This window comes from Gambusia affinis, linkage group LG03, assembly GCF_019740435.1.
Source record: "Gambusia affinis linkage group LG03, SWU_Gaff_1.0, whole genome shotgun sequence".
Lineage (NCBI taxonomy): Eukaryota > Metazoa > Chordata > Actinopteri > Cyprinodontiformes > Poeciliidae > Gambusia > Gambusia affinis.
The window spans coordinates 2,286,590-2,308,339 of record NC_057870.1 but is presented as its reverse complement, the minus strand read 5'-3'; the positions used below and the strand labels follow the sequence as shown (position 1 = coordinate 2,308,339).

General features: G+C 36.5%; 1 protein-coding gene across 2 annotated transcripts; it reads left to right on the top strand.

Annotated features, from left to right (window-relative positions):
* Nucleotides 1–358: 358 nt before the first annotated feature.
* Nucleotides 359–21,272, top strand: LOC122827722 (nuclear receptor subfamily 5 group A member 2-like). Of its 2 annotated transcripts, none has more exons than XM_044110639.1 (7): nt 359–613; nt 2,621–2,739; nt 3,087–3,228; nt 4,038–4,693; nt 14,264–14,383; nt 17,314–17,461; nt 19,414–21,272. In XM_044110639.1, the coding sequence occupies exons 1-7, from the start codon at nt 592–594 to the stop codon at nt 19,665–19,667; spliced, it is 1,461 nt and encodes a 486-aa protein (XP_043966574.1). In that variant the 5' UTR covers nt 359–591; the 3' UTR covers nt 19,668–21,272. The 2 variants fall into 2 exon arrangements, with proteins under 2 accessions (XP_043966574.1, XP_043966575.1); XM_044110640.1 differs by having other exon boundaries at nt 388–613; nt 17,342–17,461; nt 19,414–19,547.
* The last annotated feature ends 478 nt before the right edge of the window (nt 21,273–21,750 follow it).

The following is a 21,750-nucleotide window of genomic DNA, read 5'->3' as shown; positions in this document are numbered from 1 at the left end:
CATTGACCTGAATGGGCCTATACTGTCTCTATTATTATTATTATTATTATTATTATTATTATTATTATTATTATTATTATTATTATTATTATTATTATTATTATTATTATTATTATCCATTATTATCCATCCACACTGTAACCATGTAATTTGCCTGCTAATGTCCTCAGTTAAAAGCCTGCCTGACAACAGCCTAACGTGTGCATGGAGAGAGTGACTCCTCCGTCTGCGCCGCTCCGCTCCTCCTGTCCAGGCATTTTTCCCTCAGGAGGCAACGAGCATCCGTCACGTGACACCGCGTTAGCCAATGGCAGTAAAGGAACTTAACTTTGGCCATAAGGGAAGGGCAGTAAAGAGCGATCAGAGCCAAGGAGTTTCACTCTGTGTTCGTTAATGATCATCGGCGCACCTACAGACTACAGTTGGACACACCGGCTCCGAAAGCAGAAAGGTTTAGACAGAGTCCACCTGGAGTTATCTTTGTTTTTTCCCTCCCTAAACAGCCTATGCGAGGCTGCAGCAGCACACAGTACATTCAGTCTGTGGTTTAATTAGACAATCTTCTGTGACTGGCGGCTGTCTGTAGCTCAGATGCTGGGAGACAAGGCTCACGGTAAGACCAGTTCCTGCTCTGCATGTTCTATACCGGCTGCCATCACCCTGATGGAGTGTGTTCCTGTTCGGTTACCGTCCCAGTCAAGAACTCAGTACATCAGCCTGATAGGCTAATATAGGAGCACAGTCTCCAATTCTTTAATTAAAATTGCTCATATAGTTTTTAAATATTATATCAAACCTTTTCAAACACAAAGTGGAAAATAATTCAAAAATGAAATAAACGAAGTATTGGAATTTTCAGAATCAAGAATCTGACTGGGTAGAATATATTTGTTAAAACAATTATGAAAAATGTTTCTAAAATAAAAATGTTTCTAAAATAAAAATAGCTACACAATAAGATAGATAGATAGATAGATAGATAGATAGATAGATAGATAGATAGATAGATAGATAGATAGATAGATAGATAGATAGATAGATAGATAGATAGATAGATAGATAGATAGATAGATAGATAGATAGATAGATAGATAGATAGATAGATAGATAGATAGATAGATAGATAGATAGACATTGTAGCAACATGATACATTATAATGACGGAAATGATCATTTATCATATTCTGGAATAGCATGAAAAGAGTAAATTAATAATCAAAAATGCACATGACAAAACTTATATGCACTAGACATAGAGTAAAGAAGGGAAATAGTAAAATACATATTAATAGTTATGTTTGGATAGAGAATTAAATAATTACAAAAAACACTTATGAATGTTGCTTATAAAACTCTGAGCCTCATTTTATAATTAATATTACTACTACCAATAACAACAACAACAATAATAGTAATAATAATAATAATGATGATAATGATGAGAGGAAATTTACTGGTTTGTCTTAATCATTTCTCAAACCGTACCACTGAAGCCAAGCAGAATCCCTCTTTGAAGTTCCTCTTGTCCGCCCTGTAGAGCGCGTGCTCTCCGCTCTCCGGTATGGACTGTTTTTCCGCCTGCTCAGCTCCTCTTAGTTAGTCCCATTTCCGCTGCAATTTATTTCACTTAACTGGCTTAGCTTGGCCTTTTTATTTTTATTTTTTTTTTACTTTATTTTTATTTTCTCATATTGTCTTTGGTGTGCTGGAGGGTGGTCACATCTGAACGACCGATACCTCGGCCGCGGTACCATTAACACACGGCTGTTCCCGCTGCTCTGGCCCGGACACCGAGCGGGAGACACAGCCTGGCTAAATCTGAGACGCTAACAGGCGGAAACTTGTGGGGGAAAACAGGTGTCTTGTTTGAGCCGCTATGTTAAATTACGTGAAAAGAATTAATGCTTTTTAAAATGTAACGTCTTAATTTAGCCCCAGTGATAAACTATATGTTTCTTGAAAATTTATACAACCGTTATAATAACTAGAAATCAGTTTAACAACAAAGCACAATCTGCAGGTTATATTATTAAAAAACTGCTTAGGATTTGCATCCATAGGGTCGAAAAATTTCCATCGAAATGACAATGTTTCCTATCTGCTTGTATTAAATAAAATTTTATTAGTAATAGAAAATAGATTAGTCTTTCTTAAAAATGAAATAAATAGAAAAAAGTGCTGTAATTGCATAACCTTTAAAAGCACAGTAGGTGTGCATGAAGTCCGACTTAACGAAACAAATATTGCAACCAATTTAAGTTATGAATTAAGTGGTATATATATTTTTTTACGTGTATTAAAATTCTAAGCCGAATTTTGAAAGCCAACCTAAATCGTTGAATTAGGTTTAAAAAAAAAAGTTATTGTAAATTAAAAATAACGCAACAGTAAGCCATGATTAGGTCCAATTAATTCGACAAATAATTAAAATGTAATATATCTATCTTATTGTATATATATATATATATATATATATATATATATATATATATATATATATATATATATATATATATATATATATATATATATATATATATATATATATATAGCCTATGCGATATTAATTTCAATTTGGTCAATTATGATTTTCTTTGTATTTGTGCTTGCGGTAATCCAGGCGTGACTTTGAAGGTGATGGAATACACATACGATGATGACCTGGAAGAGCTGTGTCCTGTGTGCGGAGACAAAGTGTCCGGATACCACTACGGTCTGCTCACCTGCGAAAGCTGCAAGGTAGGACAGCTCTACAGCTCCCATTGTCAGCCGCGGCCCGGTCCGCACTGAGCCGGGCTTTAAATGGTCGTTCAGACTCGACTAATATAATGATACATGACACCACCCCCCTCGGTCTCCTACAAATTCTAAATAAATTTTCTTTAAACTGCTTCTTCGTCTTGTTTATTAATTAACCAATTTTGCTTTAAAGTAAACGAAAAAAAAACAAACAAAAAAAAAAAAAAAACGGCTGGAGCCCTTAATATCTTGAGCTATTTTGTGACCGCAGTTGACATGCTGTTCGGGCCCAGCGCTTCGTTTCTTCTGCCGTCTTCTTCCCATTCTCATGTTCCGTCTGTGTTCAGGGCTTCTTCAAGCGGACGGTGCAGAACAGCAAGAGGTACACATGTGCGGAAAACCAGGAGTGTAAAATAGACAAGACCCAGCGGAAGAGGTGTCCGTTCTGCCGCTTCCAAAAATGCCTCAACGTCGGGATGCGCCTTGAAGGTATGTCCATATTTACTGCCCTCAATAATAATAATAATAATAATAATAATAATAATAATAATAATAATAATAATAATAATAATAATAATAATAATACATTTAAAAAAGAAAAATAAGAAAAGAAAATTATGTTTCTATTCTGACTATTTATTATTAGTTACTAGAGTAACTAATAATTACAGCAGTACAGCAGTACAGTTACAGTTAATACAGTTACAGCAGTAACTGTATTACTCTAGTAATACAGTCCAGTAATGGACTTACAAGAATAAGTCCAGTAATGTAATTCCGTTGTCTAGTTTGTGATATTTTATATTAATTTTAGCTATGTGGTTTTGTGACCTAAATTATTTCCTTCTTGTTGCCTGGTGGCTTTAGTTATATCCTACACACTCATACACACTCCTACACACGCACACGCATGCACACACACACACACACGTTGGATGAGATTAATTCCCAGACAGCAGTCCAAAGGAAAGCACCTGCTTCCGTAGCAGAAAAAAAAGCCACACATTCTTTTACTTACTGATAAAACTCTGGAGACTCCCCAGGGAAGAAGGAGTAGAGCTGCTCACAGACTCTAAGGGGATTCTTCTTATCCCTAAAAGGGAAGTGAGGAAGACCATCATGTCTGTCATTTACTCCATGAGAATAACTCTAGATGTAGCTGAAACAAGAGCTTTCAGTCAGCTTGTTTTTGTTGGTTCCAGCTGAGCTTTAAAAGCTCTACTTTTGCAAAAAACTGTGTGTCAGAAAAATGGCTTTACCTGGAACTCCATTTTGACCTCTTGTGTCTTGTGTGATAGCTGTACGTGCAGATCGCATGCGTGGGGGGAGGAACAAGTTTGGCCCCATGTACAAGAGAGACAGGGCCTTGAAGCAGCAGAAAAAGGCTTTGATACGATCCAACGGGTTCAAGCTGGAGACCTCGGCCCCCCCACCAGCCTCTCCTCTGCAGACTGACTACAGCTTTACTGGCCCCCTACATGCTCTGCCCACCATCTCTAAAAGTCTTCTGCCGTCCACCCCGAGCTCCATCACCTCTACAGACTACGAGGCCAACCTCTATGGACCTACATCACTGGGCATGGCCATGCAGTCCCATGTGCCCCTGACTCCCCAATACCAGTACACAGCATTCCCCAACAGGGCAATTAAAGCTGAGTGCCCAGACTACACCAGCTCCCCTGAGTCCATCACAGGATACCCCTACCCTGAGGTCTACCCCTCAGCCTCTCCTCAGCCGCCCAGCCTGCCACCGCTGGTGCTGGAGCTGCTCCGCTGCGATCCAGACGAGTTGGTGGTGCAGAACAAGATTGTGGCTCACCTGCAGCAGGAGCAGAGCAGCAGGGGCCGGATTGACAAGCCCAGCACCTTCAGCCTGATGTGCCGCATGGCGGATCAGACCCTCTTCTCCATCGTGGAATGGGCTCGGAGCTGCATCTTCTTCAAGGAGCTGAGGGTGAGTCTTTAGCATTTCACAAGCATGCTTGCGCTCACCTAAAACAGAGAAGACTGTATAAGGTTGACCTTTGCAAATTCAGAAAGATGTCGCAATACAAATCTGGCTGATTTTCAAAAAAGTCTTTGGTCCAGTTCAGTTTGATGTTATCTTTTTTATTCTGTTACCTTCTTCAAATGTGTGTTTGGTGGCAAGAAGTGGTGGTTACCGCAGTGGTACTGTGTCTTACATTGGAAGGTACTTTGTAATTTTGTGTGCTATTATGCTGTTTGATTATTTTTGTGTTTTGTACATTTTATGTAATTTAGGATTTTAAAATCCATAGTTTTTCCTTAATGGACCATTTACCATTCCTTAATGGAGTGATTTGGAGCATTCATCAAATCACATCCTACACAACCTTTGAAAAAGCCTCCCAATAACAGTTAATATGAACAAACATTTGGCAATGCATAATTAAAAAGGACACATCAATACCGTACTTATTTCTACTCAGCAGATGACATAAAAATTTAAAATTAAAATTTAATTGACATTTTTGTAAAATTTCAATTAACTTTTTCAATATTACAATTTAATTCCATTAAATCTCTGAGAACATCACGGTCACATTAGATTGGCTTTTCTAAAAAGAAATGAAATTGAGTGAGAGTTGGTAGTGATGTGAAGGGTTTTGTGGTGAGGAAGACGTGCTCTAACTTTACAAAATTACATTTTGATAATTGGTTAAAAAAAATATAGTTAGTGAACACAAAAAACATAATTGGTATTTAGTGCCAATCATAAGGATGCAGAAAAATAACAACACTGTCCACTATAACCCTGATCACTGAAATGTTTGCTCTATGCTCAGACTAGTCAGCATTGCGTTTGCCATTTAAATCCTTAAAGACAAATTGCACCAACTATGAGGAGCGAATAGCTTGTGTTGTTGGAAAATGTTGGAATACTTTCATCCTGGTAAGGATGGTGAGTGAAGTGGTGTCCACAGTTTATCACAGCTCTTACGTCCCTTAAAGCAGATGAATTTCCAGATCTGTCGTTTCTACATTCATGACTGTCTAATTGAAATGTGACACCTATCAGTTTACCTTGTGTGAGTCATGATGTGATCTTTCCGGTGTAGACAAACAGCACTTATTGCTCTGGTTAGATCTCCTCAGCTAAGTAAATGGTCGAGTTACGGATAGGCCTTGATGTGACTTGGTGAAGCTCTGTACTATCTCATCAACAAGTGGACTCCTCTCACGTTCACTCAGAGCACATTTGCTGCATGATTTGATTGATTCTATATGCTCTTCTGAATATACAGTAAATTGGATCTTTGTTTCAGTTGTAAAGTGCATTGTTGATGCAGCAGCAATGCAGACAAGACCCAGGAATTGGAACTATATAAATTAACAAAATTTAAAGGAAAATTCTTCTCTTCTGCTACCTGAAAATTATGTTGCGTTTTCCTTTCAATGGAGGGTGCTTGCTTGAAACAAATTATTATCTACTTCTAGATGCATTGAACTAAATGTTGAAGAGCCGGTTGATTAGTATATATTTCAGAAACAGAAAAATAAAATTTAGGTCATTGAGGAACTCTAATATTTAAGAAGAAAAATGATTAATTTAAGAAACTCCCTCCGTGATTGTAGATTCTCTTCAAATAAAAATTTGAGTTTTTATTTCTCCTAAAGAGGAGATCCCATGTCTAATTTCTGTTTTCTTCCTTATCCCTCATCCACCAGCCCTGCTTTTTCTAATTTTCCCAAATGTTTCTGTGGTTAAGGGAGGGATGGCTTCCCAGCTCATCAAAATTCAAGATTTTAAAGGAAAACACCAAAAAGTGAAGGGATAGGAGTTGTCCCTGCCGAGACATTGAATGTAAATATTTGGTTGTATTCAGTGTCAAAATAATCACTTTTTAATTATTTTTGGTATGACTCACAATAATCATTAATAAGCACGAGAAATGCAAAGTTTACATATTACTTTATTTAAAGTTATTTGCAACCACAATAGGCATTATAATGTAAAGTTTGATGCAAAATAATGTGTTTTACTTCCCATAAATTTATTTTTGGTAAGTAAAACAACAACAACAACAACAACAACAACAACAACAACAACAACAACAACAACAACAACAACAACAACAACAACAACAACAACAATAATAATAATAATAATAATAATAATAATAATAATAATAATAATAATAATAATAATAATAATTTGCACTTCATCTAAAAAATAAGAATTCAGAAGACGTCTGTCTCTGGCAACTGTTTTGTATTTCAGACAAAATTGCCACAATTATGCAGCTGTGAGTGTAGCAACAGCATTTTCTTTTTATCCATATTTAATACTGACGCTGTTGTCAAAGAAATGTACTGTAAAACATTCCCTGAAATTCTAAATATCACTATCTAGCAGGGGAAGCCCTTCATAAGCATTAGTGCCATAATTAGAGATCTCTGTCAGGAGTGAATTTTGTGCTGTCCTTGGACAAATAAACACAAAAGTCAGAAATTCCAGTTAAATCTAAATTAGCTGACTGTCTTTAAATTAATAGTTCATCTTTAATGTTGGCGGTTGTGTAATGAGTGTGCAAGCAAGATATTATCTGACAAAACAGCCACCACTAATCAACTTAATGGATTTGATTAGATATTTGACAGATTCGGCAAGACCACCAGAGCAGGGACAAGAAAGGAGAATTATCCTCATGTAGAAAAGACACAAATCTAGGGCTGCAGTTTTTAGCAATCAAGTATTATATTGATTATTCTGATGATTAGTCATTAAATTAGATAAAAAATAAACTGGCACATTCTGTGAATATTTCATTCAACCACTTATAATATTAGAATTTTATAGGAAAATGAAAAAAACAACAACAAACAAACAAATGTTTGAGTTTCTTTTTAAATTAGGAAAATAAACTTTACAGTGCCTGAAGTGTAACAGTAAAAATATTCCTGTAGTGAACTCTTGATCATTTGTAGCAAAGAATGCATCTGCTGCTATTAAAATCCTTCTAGCATCAACATTTAAAAAACTTTACCCATTTTGCTCGACTTAGCATCAATATAGTGTGGAGCTGATCTGATCTTTTATGTTTTTATTAATAACTGGATCAGAAAAGGTGCTTAATGGGAAATTTAATTTGCAGAATTTGAAGCATTTTCAGCTACAACAACTTAATGAGCTCAGATAAAATGTATCTATAGATAAAGAATTTTTTTAAATAGTAAATGCAAAATGTATATATATATATATATATATATATAATTATTATGCAGAGTTGGCTTATAATCTGCTCTGTCAGTGTTGCTCTTTCAGTAAATGGCATGTTTTAGAGTCTGTATACATTCAATTACTAAATTAGCTGACATTTAGTTCCTCTTCATTCTTTAACGAGCAAAATTAGTCTCAAATTTTGACTAAAGGGCAATTCCTTCAGATCAAGTAATTTCAGACATTTCAAAAACTTTTTAAGATTGATCTTCTGATTAAACCCAACTCTGGTGAGGAGGTAAGCTAAACCTAAAAAAAAATAAGTTCAGTTTAAATTGTTATGGTGTAAACCAAAGGAGAAGTCTTTTCAGTCAAGTTTAACATGGACAGAGAAGTCATGATCTGAGGGTCTTTGTGTATTTGGTTTGTCTTTGAGTTGCATATTGTCATGAATGTTGTTCCATACCTGTGCATAAATTCGTTATTGTGTTAATTTGGTATTAATATTCATTTAGATAATTTTGTTTGTGCAAAAACCAAAAATCATAATTTTTGGTTTATTATGATGAGTTGGCAGTTGCTCAGGAGCTAGGAATTTGTCCCACTATGTGTGAATATGTGAATGAATCTAGTAAGGTACTTTGGAGTTCTTGGACTTGATAAAGGGTTCTAAAGATGCAGAGTATTGCCTTTTTAATTGATCACTTTCTATTAGCTCTTTAGTTTAGTCCCTCATCCAGGTTCTGTCCATTCTCCTGATTAGTCTCACCGGGTTCCCATAATGTCGTATCGTCTTCCAAGCATTTCTTAGTCACTCTGCTTGACTGTCTCCTTTCCAGACTATTGTTGTTGTCACCGGAAATAATCATGGACCTTCCAACTGTCTTCATTTGTGTAGCTGGGCCTTCAGCAACATAACTGCTGTGTTTCCATCACAAATATACTCAGAGTTGTCAATATTCTGCTAATGTTGAAAAAACACAATTTAGCAATTGTAGCGTTTCCATTAAATGAGAAACACCATTAAAATTACATGTGAATAAATTTGTTCACGTGATGAGTCATTAAAAACATGCCGTACCATCATCCTCCAACCTCTTCCTGTCATCTTTATCTTTTCTTCATGTAGTAGCATCTGGTCGTTGATCACAACTTGTGTAATGCGAAAAAAAGTGTTTTTGCAGTTTTGAAAAATACAGAAATTTTGATACAACTGAAAAACCACCTTATCCCAGTGAGAAAACGTTTTAGCGGAAAGTTTGAATTTTTTCTAAACTGCTGTCTTTCCATTAAGCAAATTTATCTTTTTAATTGTAATTTGTGCGATTGGCACAAAAATGTAGAGTATTGCCTTTTTAATTGATCACTTTCTATTAGCTCCTTGGTTTAGTCCCTCATCCAGGTTCTGCCCATTCTCCTGATTAGTCTCACCGGGTTCCCATATTGTCGTATCGTCTTCCAAGCAGTTCTTAGCAGCAACAGCTGGCGTGCCTGCACCAGTACACACACACACACTCACACACGCATACCCAACCCACACACAGCAGTTGCCCAGGTCCTGTCTTGGAGAGAAAATGTTGTGACTCTTTTCTGCATAAAACACAGTGTACATGTTCACTTTAATTAGTGATGTTAAATGATGCCTTCATGTTCAACATGCTGGAACTCCATTGCTCACGCTACAGACAGTATTATAAACCTTGACAGACATAATCAGTCTGAAGAATGAAAATCACTATGATAGCAATCAGTTTTTTGTAAATTTTAAAGCGTGTTGTTTTTTTTTTTTGACTTTGAAATGTTGCTTCTTTTGTTTACTTTGGAGTCAGATCACTGCAGTCATTAGTCAAAACCCTTATTTGATTCAGGACACATGGATCACTTGGATCCCTGTCTACTCATATGTGGAGATTACAAAGATTGTCTTTAAAATACAAGCATCTAACAAATCAAACAAGCATAAAAAAAATGCATTTAAATATTGTGACAGTGTGTATTGGTAAAATACCTGAAACAACAAACAGAAAAACAGGTAATGACATGGAGATATGCATACTGTGAACGTCAGCTCCCGTACATTCGGGTGTCCGCGTGATACATCATGTTTTGGTCATCAGCTACAGATCTGGGATGTTTTCCACATGTGGACAACAAAAATATTCTGTGAGCAGTCTGTCAGCAAACTGCAGCGTTTTCTTCATCTAATATTGGGAGTGCTCATGATTATTACTCTTAACTGTTAGTTGATTTATTGCTTGTGTGTTTTTTTAAATAAATGTATCTGTTTTTTCTGAACATGTGAACAAACAGGATTTGAACTCTTGAGGGGAAAGCAGTGTGCAAAATTATTTAATTTTGCTTCTTTTTTCATCTCTATTTCACTCTTTCAGAATAAACCACATCTAGTTTCTATGGCAACTATACCATACAAATCAGCTAGGTATTTTATTGATGCTGGCAGCGACATATTTGAAACTGTCATCATTCAGTTTCTCAACATAAACTGAATGACGTCACCTGGTAATAAATACATACATAAAATAATGAATTATTCATCCTGATGTCCAGAATGGAGTAAAACGTTGATGGAAGTGTGATTCTCTCAGTACTCTCACAGGGATTATAGTGTTTAGTTGCAACTTTTGTGTGTTCCTTGTCTCAGAAACAAAGTTCACATTGTGTTGGGGCTGAAAGTTGTTGCACCTTCTGATAGTTGTTGCACAAGGTATCTTTGTTGTGAATGTGTTGAAGGGATATCTTCCTGCATGCTAAAAATCAGGGAAAGAAACACAGTGGCTAAGCAGAAATCAGTATAATGTTTTATCAAATGTACTCTCCTGTGTATTTACTGTACTATAATTTGACGTTTCCTGTGCCAAGCTACTGAAGCACGATGCAGAGTTTTGACATAATGCTTTATAAGGTGGTGGGGAAAAGTATGAGTCTCTCTAATCTAAGGCCTGAGTTGTCTGCTGTTGGCTGATTTGTGCTCCATTGTTGTCTTTGCAGTGTATCTGCAGTGATTATCTCTGCAAGAAAGATTCTGATGCTGCTAAATCAGTCGCAGTCGTCTTTATCTGGTATATGATAAAATACTATTATAATAATTATACTAATGATACCTTCTTGTGCTCAGTGTGACTTTGACTCAAGAGATTAGATCCTGTGTATGTTCTGCCATGGACAATAAAGGATATTACTAAGAGCAGGAGAATCTATAATTATGCACAGGTGACAAATTAAAAAGTTAAGGTTAAATTGATAGATTTAGTTGTTTAATGATCTGAGGTTAGATGGAACTGGAACCTTCCAATGAAATACTATTCCTCACTGCAGATATATTAACCACTTAGGACCCATAATCTTTTTTTTTTTTTCAGTGATAGCCACACTTTCCTTGTTTGTGTATTATCTTTAAATTTAGAAATGTTTTGTAGATTAAAAAATAAGTAAAAGTTTTGCTTACTCTGAATCTTCTTTTAAACCCTTGTAAGTCGTGTCTGTTGAGAGCCAGGCTGCTTTTATGCACAGTTGATGGTCAAAGCTGTGAGAATAAAGCTGTGTGTATTTTACCAAGAAGAGCCTGTTGAAATGACTTTTTCCCTGGGCTGGATAATTACATTCCATGCAGATGATAACGGGGGAATGTGAGCTCTCACTGCAGCTTTACTTCGTGCTTGCCTACATTGTTAAATAGTTTGCAAAATGGAAACTACTTTTTGCTGCAGTTCCTCAGTGGTGCTGTTTGTCTGTCCTTACTGACTGGCCTTAGGATCACCTGCTCCACCAGAATGATGTCTGAGGAGATAAGGTCGGTTGTTTATTACACAGGTTACAAGACTTAGCTTTATTTACTTACGCTTTAATAACACAACCCATTTTTACTATCAGACATAGATTTTATTTGCATAACTCAATATGTGATGAAACATCATAACTCTCTTGCAGCATTGCACTCACCCTTACAGCCACATCAACAGAGGCATGATGAGGGATTAAAGAGAATAGGTACCTGGGCCCATCACTATAGCAACATTTTGCTGGATGATAAATTATCCCAGACGTTATTGCGATAAAGATAATCTTGTTATTTTGAGATTCCCTCCAAGTAATGTAATTGTAATGGCATAATAATGCAAGATCACATTCTCAAAGATAAATAAACTTTAAATTATAATGATCCTTCAATATTGGAACTGGAAGACATTTTAAATATCCAGAATAAACAAATAAAATTAATTATGAAGTCTCTGTAAACAAAATTATCCTTCAAAAAAAGGCCTCGTTGAGAACAAGCAACAGACTGCAGATATAAATATATATATGTATTGTGTATATTTGTGCAAAATGCAAGTGTTTTTTTAGATATAACATGATTCTTTAAACTTATTTAGAATTTAGAATTGAACCCCCCCAAACTCCAAACAGAGTTTGAAACAAGAGCAATAATGTTAAGCCTCGTGGTGCGAACCGCAGTTGAGCATTTTAACAGTTGAAGGCTGAAAGCTGAAAGCTGTGTATCACTGAGTTGATTCTGCTTTTGATTATACAGTACTGTTGGCAGTACTTCAAAAAGTTGATGGGGAGTGTGTGAGGAGTCTTTGGTGGTATTTGGAGTGCTGTTCTTGCTGCAGCCCTGAAACACCTCCTGGGCAGAGGGTAGGTACACCTCAGTGACCCTTTCAGCTCCACTCACTGTCTCTGCAGGGCTAGCTTTTTAGCCATGATGTGGCTGGCTGCAGCATATCAACACAACCTCCTCCACATCTCTGCAGAATTATGTGAGCATGCTGTTCATTTCAGCTCTTTTAGAAAGTGTGGTCTGCTGCACAATCACATTTAAGACAAAATGCATTTTAAAGTCTTAAAGGAATATCCTGTCCAAAAAGAAAGAAAAAAAAACGTGTGATCATTCTGACAAACGTTAGTATTTGTCAAATTTATTTTTTCAGGCAGAAATGAGTTTGAAGGGTATTATTATGTAATGTCAGCATTTTTTTAGCTTTACATTGTGTTATAATGTTATTCCCTCAGCAAAAACTCACCTGAAGTGTTGCTTTGATTCTTGCTTTTAATCTCCGGTGGCAACCGTTCAGAGGCGCTTAAACGCTTGGTGTCACCGAGTGCTGCCTTTTCTATACAGATCCTCCTCAGAGCTGCAGCTTCCAAGCTTCCACAGAGTAGCCCTCCCCCATGACACCATCACTTAGCTCCTCCAGACTAGCCAGCAGCAATTAGAAAAACCTAATTACTGCTGGCTAGTCAGCACTCTTATGATGAGTGCATTTGCTAAACTCTTCATAGGAACCACTTCTCAAAGCAATGCTCCTAAGAAGAGCTACAAACAGCAGAATGAAGGAGCTTTTATTTACTGTGGACTTGGTGATGACAGTGTCAGAAAGAGCAGGAGCTTCTTAAAGAGACATAAATCAGGCATATTTTGCTGAGAAAATGTGTTTCATAAAAAATTGTGTCTAAATGGTAAATCGTGCCACTTGATTGGTAGGCTATTTGATATGTATTTGAATCCTGTTTAACATGGAACAAACATGGAGAATCAGAAAAATAACGTTTCATGTCGGGAACAAAATGAAACCCTTCTGAACCCTGCTTCTTGTATGTTTGAGGGTTTTTTTTTCCAAGTATGTCTTTGGCTGCTGCCTCCAACTCCTTTTGGAGAGGAAGCACAGGAGGTCACCAAGACCTCTTGCTTCCTTAACCCCTTCCTTTTATCACCGCACATGCAGACCCCCACCACTTCACCGGCCTAGATGAGTGCAGCACAGAAGATTGGACCATCTTCACTGCCGCTGATATATAGGTTCATTCAGATGAACAGTAATTCTGTCAGCTTGTGTCAGACAAATGTGTGTCTGGGCCTATTAGCAGCTGCGGCTGCAGAATTACTGTCTGCCGTGTCCTTCACTTTACTGTCAATACTGCGGTGGGGTGAGGTTAATCTAGGAACACACACTCATCCCCCCCAAATAGAACAGAACAGATGTGACTGTTCAAGGTGGGACTGTTAGGGTTAGCAGGTTGAAGAGGTCAAAGATGTGCTCGTAAATACACAACATGGGACAACACACACAAGTACCACCTCTATTTCACTGCTTTATGATCGCCTGCCTCTGTGGAAGTTTTCCCAGTATTTTACAGCTGCATGTTGAAGTGTTTCCTGTAATGACAGAAAATAAAGGAAAATAACTTCACCATAAAGTTAAGATTCTTTATGGGATTTTATAGAATGGCTTTTAAAGGAGGGACATACTGAGTTGCTTAAAATGAAGCCATAGTCTCTTATGATGTTTTTTTTTAATCCCTCTGCTCTATTTTCCGAAGGTGGGAGATCAAATGAAGCTGCTTCACAACTGCTGGTCGGAACTCCTGGTCCTGGATCACATTTTCAGACAAGTTCAACATGGAAAGGAAGACAGTATCCTGCTGGTGACTGGCCAGGAGGTAACACTCCCTCGCTCAACTTCCCAGAAGCACATAAACCGTCTGCCTCACTTACTAAGCTTTAACAGCACTTCAGTGACAACTGCACTGCAGCAGCAGCAGAAGAAGTATACTACAGGCTTGATTTATCAAAAAGAAAAGTTTCTAAGGAATTTTTATGTTGTTTTTATTGTTGTTTGTTTGCTTGTTTATTTCATTTTTGTTGATATTATTTGTTCTTTTATTCAGTTATTTCTTTTGTAGATCATTATCTCGTTTTTAGTCTGTAGTTTTTGTTCTGTGTACACTAATTGATGAATTACAAAAAAAAATAAACTAAGTAAAGAAATAAAAGACAGAATTAAAAGACAATTAAATAGATTAATGCAGCAATTATAAAATTGTGCACATGCTAATAATACTGTGAAACATTATTGTCTTAAATGGAGATTTTCATTTATCTTTTAACTAAATTCCTGTTAGGTATCACAGTGAAAAAGCTACTTGAACCTCAGGTCTTTTCTGCTGCTGGTCTGTTAGTTAAGCAAAACTAGGTATGTTAGCATGTAGATTCTGCTGCTTTCTCATTATGCAATAGTATAATCTTAGAAAACATAAATAAAAAGCAGATCAATGGTAATTATACACATGTATCCATTGTAACTCTGCCTCTGCATATCCTCCAATTATTAATAAATTATTTAACATTATTTATTTGCTCTCCATCCAGAAAAACAAGTAATTACATTTACTAAAACATTACCAATGTCTTTAGGTTGTTTGTTTGTTTCAGACCCAAAGCTTAATGAAGACAATATATTTTTAAATGTGTTAGTCCCTGAACTTACTTGATGAAAGAGAAACTCTTTATAGAGTATGTAGGAAATCTGTCCCACCTCACCTTTTTCACTGGTAGAAATACTCCGATATGTATTTAATTCAATTTCAGTTCAGGTCAGTTTATTTGTCTAGTACCATTTCATATCAAGGCACTTTACAAAAAAGTTATGTCAGTCCAATCCCACATACATTCCAATTGACACTATAGTTATTAAACAGTATAGTAACATCCATTAATTATTCAAAGTTGTTTAAAAAGTTTCTAATAATTTAGGATCTAACTTGTAATTTTGCTGAGCAAAATTAAGTGTAGGTACTACATGGACAGAAAAAATTTGATCTAGTTATACAGAGTATTAACTCACTTTACCATTATGAACCATTCAAACACCAGTACAATGTATTGGTGGGAAACTTGTTTTGCCCAAAGTCCACTTTGTCATCTGATTGACAAGTTGGAATCATACTTACAAACTTATGATCGAATTTCCTCTGAAAGCCATAAAACCCTGTTAAATAACTGGGAATTACAGTCTAAATGGAACCCTGAAAACATCAAATTCACAACAAGCACCTAGGGCCTTATTAGCTGAAGTTACATTGCTGTATCTAACTAAGTGATGCATTCCCTAAGTAGTTGAAAGTATATTTTTTATCTATTTATTTTTGACATTGATACATTTTGTGAAATAACCAAACAACTGATCTGCAGCTGCATATTGCTTCTGCCTGAAAGAAGGAACACAGTTCATACTAGGGCTAGAAATAAGGAAGTTTTAACCAGTGGTGTGGTGGGATGATAAAGGGATACTCACCCTGTACAGCTTCTTTTTCCACCAGTTGTTGAACAAAAGGACTGTAATTAGAACTGTCTGAGAATTTAGTCTCAGATTTATCAGCCACATCAGCCACAATGTAAAGTCTTCAGAAGAATATCTAAAAACAGCAATGACATAAAAGTTCATCTAAAATTGTGTGACACATAAATATACCTGACTTATGACCTGTTTTACAGATTCACTCCTCTTGTTTTCAACCTGATTCTCACATTTTGCCTATTTTCCCACTGACTTTGTATCAATTCATCCATAAATTAAGCTGTTAATTATATTGCTTGAAGCATACTTTTTACAGTTTTCTTACTTCTTAACAACTAGTCAAATTATAATGAATTAATAAGCAATGTGATGGTCAAGAATGCTGTTTCTGTCCAAACTATATATTCATCAGATTCAGGTTAATGGTTCTTTGAGAGCAACTGTGTGACACACAGCAAATACTGATTCAATTTAACTATAATTACTATTCTCTAGTTTGAATTGCCAAAATATTACAATCATATTTTCATTGTGGGCTTTGTTGATCAGTGAAAATTATATAAAAATAACTTGAGTATCTTTTATGAGCACATTTAAAAATATTTCTGTAAAAAAAAATATCTTAGTACTGTTGAAATTGTTTACATGCAACATATACAGTAGAAAACAAAAAGGTACAGAAGTTCATTTCAATTATGGAAAAGCACAATTATTTGTTTACTATGAAAACATTAAAGGTTCCAGCATGAACTTCTAATGTTTTCCTAAATAGCAGTTTAAATAAAGCCATAAATATCATAATCAATGAATTGCATGACAAATTAAAATTAGTGGAATAATTTCTATTCTGACAGTGAATATTTTTTGAAAGACAATTTTCTTTACAGAGACTTCACAATACATTTTATCCATTATTTTGGTTCTAAGTAAATTTTATTTCCGTTTTGTTTATAGTTTTTCATTGCTATATTTTATTTTGGATGTTTAAAATATCTTCCATTTACAGAGCTTGATAATCCTTACTGAATTACAGTTTATTAGACTTTATGAGAGTAAAATCTAATATGTTGAAATGCCATTATGAATATATTACAAGAAAATGGTCTAAAAACAGCAATATTATTGTTTATCGCAATAATTACTGGGACAATTTGTCGTACTGCCAAATCCATTGCTGTGACAGGCCTACTTCATATTTAACTTGTAAGGGTCAAGTCCAAACAAAAGCTCAGGTGCACAAAAACAAGAAAATGAGCTAATAACAAAGAAATTCCTTTTTCCATATTCTTGCAGATTGAAATGTCCTCAATTTTGTCACAAGGAGAGACAACACTGTCCAGTCTGGTCCAGAGAGGTCAGGAGCTTGCAGCAAGGCTGCGGGTGCTGCAGGTGGACCGTAGGGAGATGGCCTGTCTCAAGTTCCTCCTTCTGTTCAACCCCAGTAAGTCACTCTCTACATCACCTCTCATCACTGGAAGAAGCATAGATCATGTTTAGCAAGAGATACATCATAATATTAGTTATATGCATCCTGATTATTGAAATATAGTATTCATACTTAGAGAGAAATTTCTTGTTCTGTATATTGCTATAAAAGGCCTGTGGAAAAATTATGAATTCAAGAAAAATGCCTGATGCAAATTCGTCGAGTTCTTGGGTTGGCATTGCAGTACAGATGGAGCATTTGAATAGCAACACTGACATCTTAATAAAAAAATGTCACAAATGCAGATAATCTGTTTTCCTATTAATCTAAGTGTTTTCCAACATGGCCTCTCTCCCCACAAAAAATTCACTTAATTAAATTTCTAAGCTTGACAAAAGCAAATATTAACAAAAGCAACCTTATCCATTGTCCACTAATGGCATTCAAAAGAAGAGTAATGGATGGATGTATCACTTGATAGCAAGACTGACATTCATGTAGTGGCTTGTGCAGATGGAGAGAGCATAGATGTGGCTCGCCAGATTCCCAGAAGTGTTTCCTGTTCAGTGCTGGCAAAACAGGGAACAAAGAGCTTTTGAACAGGGAGAGCACTCGTTATACACAGAAAATATTTGCTGTCTTTGCCAGCAGCTTCTTTGCTCACGCTCTTGCTCTCCCTCATCCTCAGAGTCAGATTTGTTGGGGGTAATTTAATTGCCCTTAAGCAGTTTGAAAAGATGATTCAGAGCATGGATTCAAAACATTTAATTACTGCGTGAATGGATTCTCTGAGATGGGCTCAGCTGATGCTGAATGCTATTCAGCAGCAGGGCAAGGCTATTGTCTCACACACACACACACACACCCCCTGCACACATTCACACACACACACATTTGGATTTCTATCTATATTAAGACTTTGTACTGACTTCTATTCATTTTATTAACTGCATCTATGCCTAATTCCAGTATTTTTCCTAATACTAGTCAGTACTAGTATATTTCTGACCCTAACCCTATCTAATAATTAATTCTCTAAATCTAATCTCTAGTCCGGGTTTTGGGTCCCATAAGAAACAGTCGGTCCCCACAGTGCGGTATGTGTCAGGAAAATGGTCCTTACAATGTATCAAATACAAGGACACGTACACACACACAGGCACTGCCACTCCCACACATGCTACACGAAAAGACAGAGGCACACACTGAGAAATTATATTCTTTTATTACGTAAAATGCTTACCTGATTAAAGCTTAAACTGTTAGCAGGACACCAGCCTGCTCTGCATGCTCGCCCAAACTGTAACAATGTCTCAGTTTAAGCAGAATATTTGTTTGGATTGGATTTGGTGAAGGTGGGTTTATCTTACTGGGCTTTAAGTCAAACTAATACACACAAATTAGATCAACCACAATGTTATCAAGCAGGGACAAAGACATTTGGTGGACGGACACAGTTTTATATCCGTTTTCCTGCTTGATGGAAATACACAAATTCTTACTTTTCCTACTGGTACTCCAATAAAAGTGATGTCATAATCTATGCCCATAAATTCTTTTAACTATTCTTATTGTAAGTGTTCCTATTTATTTAAAATTTTCTGTCAAATCAATTTTACACAAATCTGATGAATATGAGATTTGGTTGTCAATGTTAACACAACAACGCAGGCAATAAATCTGAAAATTGTAACGCATTAATATTACATGTAGCAAATGAATCTGTTGGAGTGCAGCAGAAAGAGAGGCACGCCCGGAGCACTATTCCTGTAGTAAGCAAAATTGCGTGTATATTTATATTTCAAACTCACAAATTTAGGCATAGTGATTAATAGTGATTAATCAGAGTGCTTCAGTATGATTAATCAAATAAAATTTTTGAATTGATTGACAGCACTATACAGTACTACTCATTTCTTCCTTTCAGAGCTTCCAGAGAGTTCCATTTGTCCTCTGTGTCTCTACAGACGTAAAGCTGCTGGAGAACCAGGCCTTCGTTGAGGGCGTGCAGGAGCAGGTAAACGGGGCTCTGCTGGAGTACATCCTGTCCACCTACCCTCAGTTTCAGGAGAAGTTCAGCCAGCTGGTGGTCCAGCTGCCTGACCTGCGCTCCCTCAGCACGCAGGCTGAGGACTACCTGTGCTTCATGCACCTGAGCGGAGAGGTGACCTGCAACAACCTGCTCATCGAGATGCTGCACGCTAAGCGAGCGTGTGTGTGAACTATACACACACACACCAACGTTCTACCACCAAGTGTTACATTTCTGTGTGAGACGGCGTGTGTGTGCGTGTGCCTGTGTGTGAAAATGTGTGTGGGAATGAAAAATAAAAGGTGAAAAGGTTTCACACTGGGTCATCTTTCTTAGGGCTTTTCCTAAGGTTGAAAGACAAAAAGATGTTTCAGATGTTTGGCATTTAAAGGTTTTGAATGTTTCCATCTTCATATCCTGCACAGCTACTTTAACATGACCTTAAAACTGGATTTTCTACTCTTATTACAAAAATCTGAAATTGGGTTTATGAGAGAAGTTAGAATAAAGATGAATAACGCGTTAAACTTATTGTACATTCCACAGAGCTGCAGAGTTGATGTCTGTTTGTGGCTTTGCAGTTCCCTGTCAGTTCCCACTCCCTGATGCCTCTGAGTTTCAGCTGGGAACTCTTCTGCTATCTGGCTGGAGGGCCGCCTGTTTTCCAGGCCCTTTTCACAACACATTTTGTTTCCTTCCTTCAGAAATTGCAGATGCCTGCAACAATGTCTCCTATAAAGAAGCTTGTTCTGGGTGGAATGCGGAGAACATAGATTATTTTATTTAAGCAAAAACAGACTTTATAATTGTTGTTGTAAAAAAAATATATAAAGCATCAAGGACTTCAGAGAGGTGCTGATCATTGTGACAATCAAAAAAAATCTAAATGTCACACACCTCACTCCTGTGAGCAGTTTTTAAGCTTTATAGAATCTTGTCCCTTTTTACCGGCCTGGAAGCTGTAAATTAAATATTTGCCAAAGTAGAAAAAATAAAATAAAACAAAAAAAACAAAAACAAACAACAACTGAAGATGGACTGTGTGACGTTTGGGTCCAATTTTTGAACATACTTTAAAAAAAGATGACACCCTGGTCAGACCAGGAAGGAACGCACTTAATATCTTCAACTCTACAGGCAGCCTAGATGTAAAAGCCTCATCATGTTCTGTAGAGTTGAGTTTTCATCTATTTATTTAAAACATTATCTATCCAAAACTTTTCTTAATGGAAAACATTCCAATTGAACCAAACATCAAAATGCAGACAAAGAACAGTGAAAAAGAGAGAAACAGAAAGAGGAAGAAACTGGACACTAACTAAAAAAATCTAATTTGAAGGAAATTAAGAAAACATTAATGTTTGGTCAGATATAAAAACTATGCGCAAGTCAAGAACATAAACAAGTCGGGGTGAAGGGGGTTGTTTGGCCACATATTGACTCCTTCTTATTTACACAGTTTATTAATTGAGTTCTGAAAGCAACTGGACCTCAGAAATGATGATGTTTCATGCACACTCAGTTTTCAACACACCAAAGCAAAGATGGACTCTTCTGTGTGAACATTGACTAAATCTGGCTTCCTGTTTGCTTTACAGCAACGAAACACGTTAAAAAGACTAAACAGCCATGCCTCAGGGTGACCTCTGACCTTACCCACATTCACTGCTCTCCTGAGCTTCTTTACTTATCTTATTGTGAGATAAAGAGAAAAGGATGACTTCACAGAAGAAGTACAGTGTCTGTTAGATTACAAACATTAGAAATGTTAAAGGTTTAATGAGATTTTACACATAGACACTGAAATGCTCTATTACTTTTACAGAGTTTCTATACCTCTGTGAACATTACACTTGTAGTTTCACAGATCCTCAAGTTGATTTAGATCTGGGCTTTGACTGGGCCATTCTACCACATGACAATGCCATTCCACTGCAGCTCTGGCTCTGACCTCAGCTGGGCTTCCTGCTGAGAGGAGAAGTTGAGCTTCATTTGATCATGGTTTGTGTCTCCAGCAGGTTTTTTTAACGAGATCCATCCATCTTCCAAAAAACTCTTACCTTATCTTTCCCTGCTGAAGAATATAATACCAGTATACCACTAGTTCTTCCAAATTTAGCCCGTTTTTGTCAGCAGATGGCATATTATAAAACCTGACCTTATGACAAGGTAATAGCTTTTTTTAGCCAATCTTGTCAATCTTCCTATGTTGTTGGAGGAATATTTTGAATTGGCACATTGAAACAAACAGAATAAAAAATGTAAGACAGAA

What these genes read in the sequence shown, in the direction of transcription:
- LOC122827722 (XM_044110639.1), top strand. Translation starts at nt 592, where the DNA reads ATGCTGGGAGACAAGGCTCACG. An exon ending in GCTGGGAGACAAGGCTCACG is followed by an intron (nt 614 to 2,620) that starts GTAAGACCAGTT and finishes GCGGTAATCCAG; the next exon opens with GCGTGACTTTGAAGGTGATG. An exon ending in TGCTGGTGACTGGCCAGGAG is followed by an intron (nt 14,384 to 17,313) that starts GTAACACTCCCT and finishes ATATTCTTGCAG; the next exon opens with ATTGAAATGTCCTCAATTTT.